The 1,886-nt window shown below is 37.6% G+C and overlaps 1 protein-coding gene across 1 annotated transcript in view; it reads right to left on the bottom strand.

The window, feature by feature from the left end:
- Positions 1 to 1,886, bottom strand: part of LOC106869903 (C-1-tetrahydrofolate synthase, cytoplasmic) — a 76,441-nt gene that overhangs the window by 35,946 nt on the left and 38,609 nt on the right. The window contains exon 10 of the mRNA XM_014915830.2: positions 1,088 to 1,146. Coding sequence (XP_014771316.1) covers positions 1,088 to 1,146 — 59 coding nt within the window. The remainder of the gene's footprint in view (positions 1 to 1,087; positions 1,147 to 1,886) is intronic.

Genomic DNA, 1,886 nt, shown 5'->3' on the forward strand with positions numbered 1-1,886 from the left:
TCGAACTCGGAATCTTGGAGTTAGTAGCCCATGCTCTTAACCACTACACCATATGCCCGTGGGTATATGTTAATAATAACATTGAAAAATACCTTAAAAATGAGAACCCAGGTTTGAAATTTCCCCAAGACACCTAATGAAGGCTGGAGGGTATATCAGCCGAAACGTTGTGTTAACAACAAACAAGATGAGGACAAATATCCGTCAAATGTAAATAATGTAAATAATGTACATAATTCCTCATCTCTTAAATACAGAACTGAATTCACTCCCAAGGCTTTGGTTAGCCTGACTCTGTAGTAGAGAATAGTTGCACAAGGTACCATGCAATAGTATTGAACCTAGAACCATGTGGTTGGGAAGCAAGATTTTTATATATCATGCCAGTGGCACGTAAATGCATCTTGGTGTCATGCAAATGGCACCTGTGCCGGTGGCATGTAAAAGCACCCATTACACTCTTGGAGTGATTGGTGTTAGGAACACCACGACACATCAGACTGGTGTCTGGTGCAGCCTTCCAGTGTGCCAGCCCAGTCAAACTGTCCAACCCATGCCAGCATGGACAATGGACGTTAAATGATGATGATGATCATCATCATCATCACCATCATCATCCGTTTCCCATGCTGGCATGGGTTGGATGGTTTCACTGGAGCTCCCAAGTTAGAGAGCTGCCCCAGGCTCCAGCCGTCTGTTTTATACTCTCTCTCTTACACACACACACACACATACAAGACAGGTTTCCACCAGTTTCTGTTTACTTAAAAGGAATCGGTTGACTCAGGATCAGAGTAAGAGACACTTGTCCAAGGCTCTGTCTAGTGGGATAGAACTCAGAACTATAAGATTGTGAATCAGATTTGTTAACTACACAGCCAAGCACCGCATAAAGTTCACCGCATACACTACAAGGCAGATAATTTAATGAAGACTACTGAAAGTTTTAATTAAGCACAATCAAGACAAACAGACTAAATTAACTGAGATAATATTCAAAGAGAAAATTTAGATGAAAAAGATTTTGTTTTGCAATTCTAGAAATAAAAAAAAAAAATTAAAAAAAGTGAAGATTGGACAAAGTTACCTTGGGACATTTTCTTGTAAGTTTAGAGGAAGAATTCTGAGGTTCCACACTGTATTATTCTGGTATAAAAAAAAAATAATAATAATAACAATAATAATAATGGCAATTATAATAATGACAATAATAATGATAATAATAATAATGACAATAATAATAATTATAATGATAATAATGACAATAATAATAATAACAATAATAACAACAACAACAATAACAATAATAATAAGAAGAATAGTTTCAAATTTTGCCTCAAGGGCAGCAATTTTGGAGGAGGGGATTACATCAACCCAGTATGCAACTGGTACTTATTTTATTGGACCCCGAAAGGACGAAAGGCAAAGTCAACCTTAGCAGAATTTGAACTCACTAATACCACTAAGCATTTCGTCCAGCACACTGACGATTCTGCCTTTTCATAATAATAATAATAATAGTAGTAATGAGACCATCGATCATGTTGTCTCCATGTGCAGTCTGCTTGCGCCTACAGAGTATCTCAACAGGCATGATAGAGCTGCACAATATATTCACTGGGTAATATGCAAAAACCTGGACTTGCCCCATGATAAAAACTGGTGGGAACACAAACCACCCCCAGTACTTGAAAATGATCACATTGCACTCCTCTGGAACTTCACCATTCAAACTGACAGAAAGATAGACGCAAATAGGCCAGACATCATACTGAAAGACTTCAGACAAAAATCATGCCTCCTCATTGATATGACTGTCCCAATCGATATAAACGTATCTGTCAAGACCTACCAAAAACTGAGCAAATATAAAGATCTTGAAATAG

This window comes from Octopus bimaculoides, chromosome 1 (genome assembly GCF_001194135.2).
Source record: "Octopus bimaculoides isolate UCB-OBI-ISO-001 chromosome 1, ASM119413v2, whole genome shotgun sequence".
Classification (NCBI taxonomy): domain Eukaryota; kingdom Metazoa; phylum Mollusca; class Cephalopoda; order Octopoda; family Octopodidae; genus Octopus; species Octopus bimaculoides.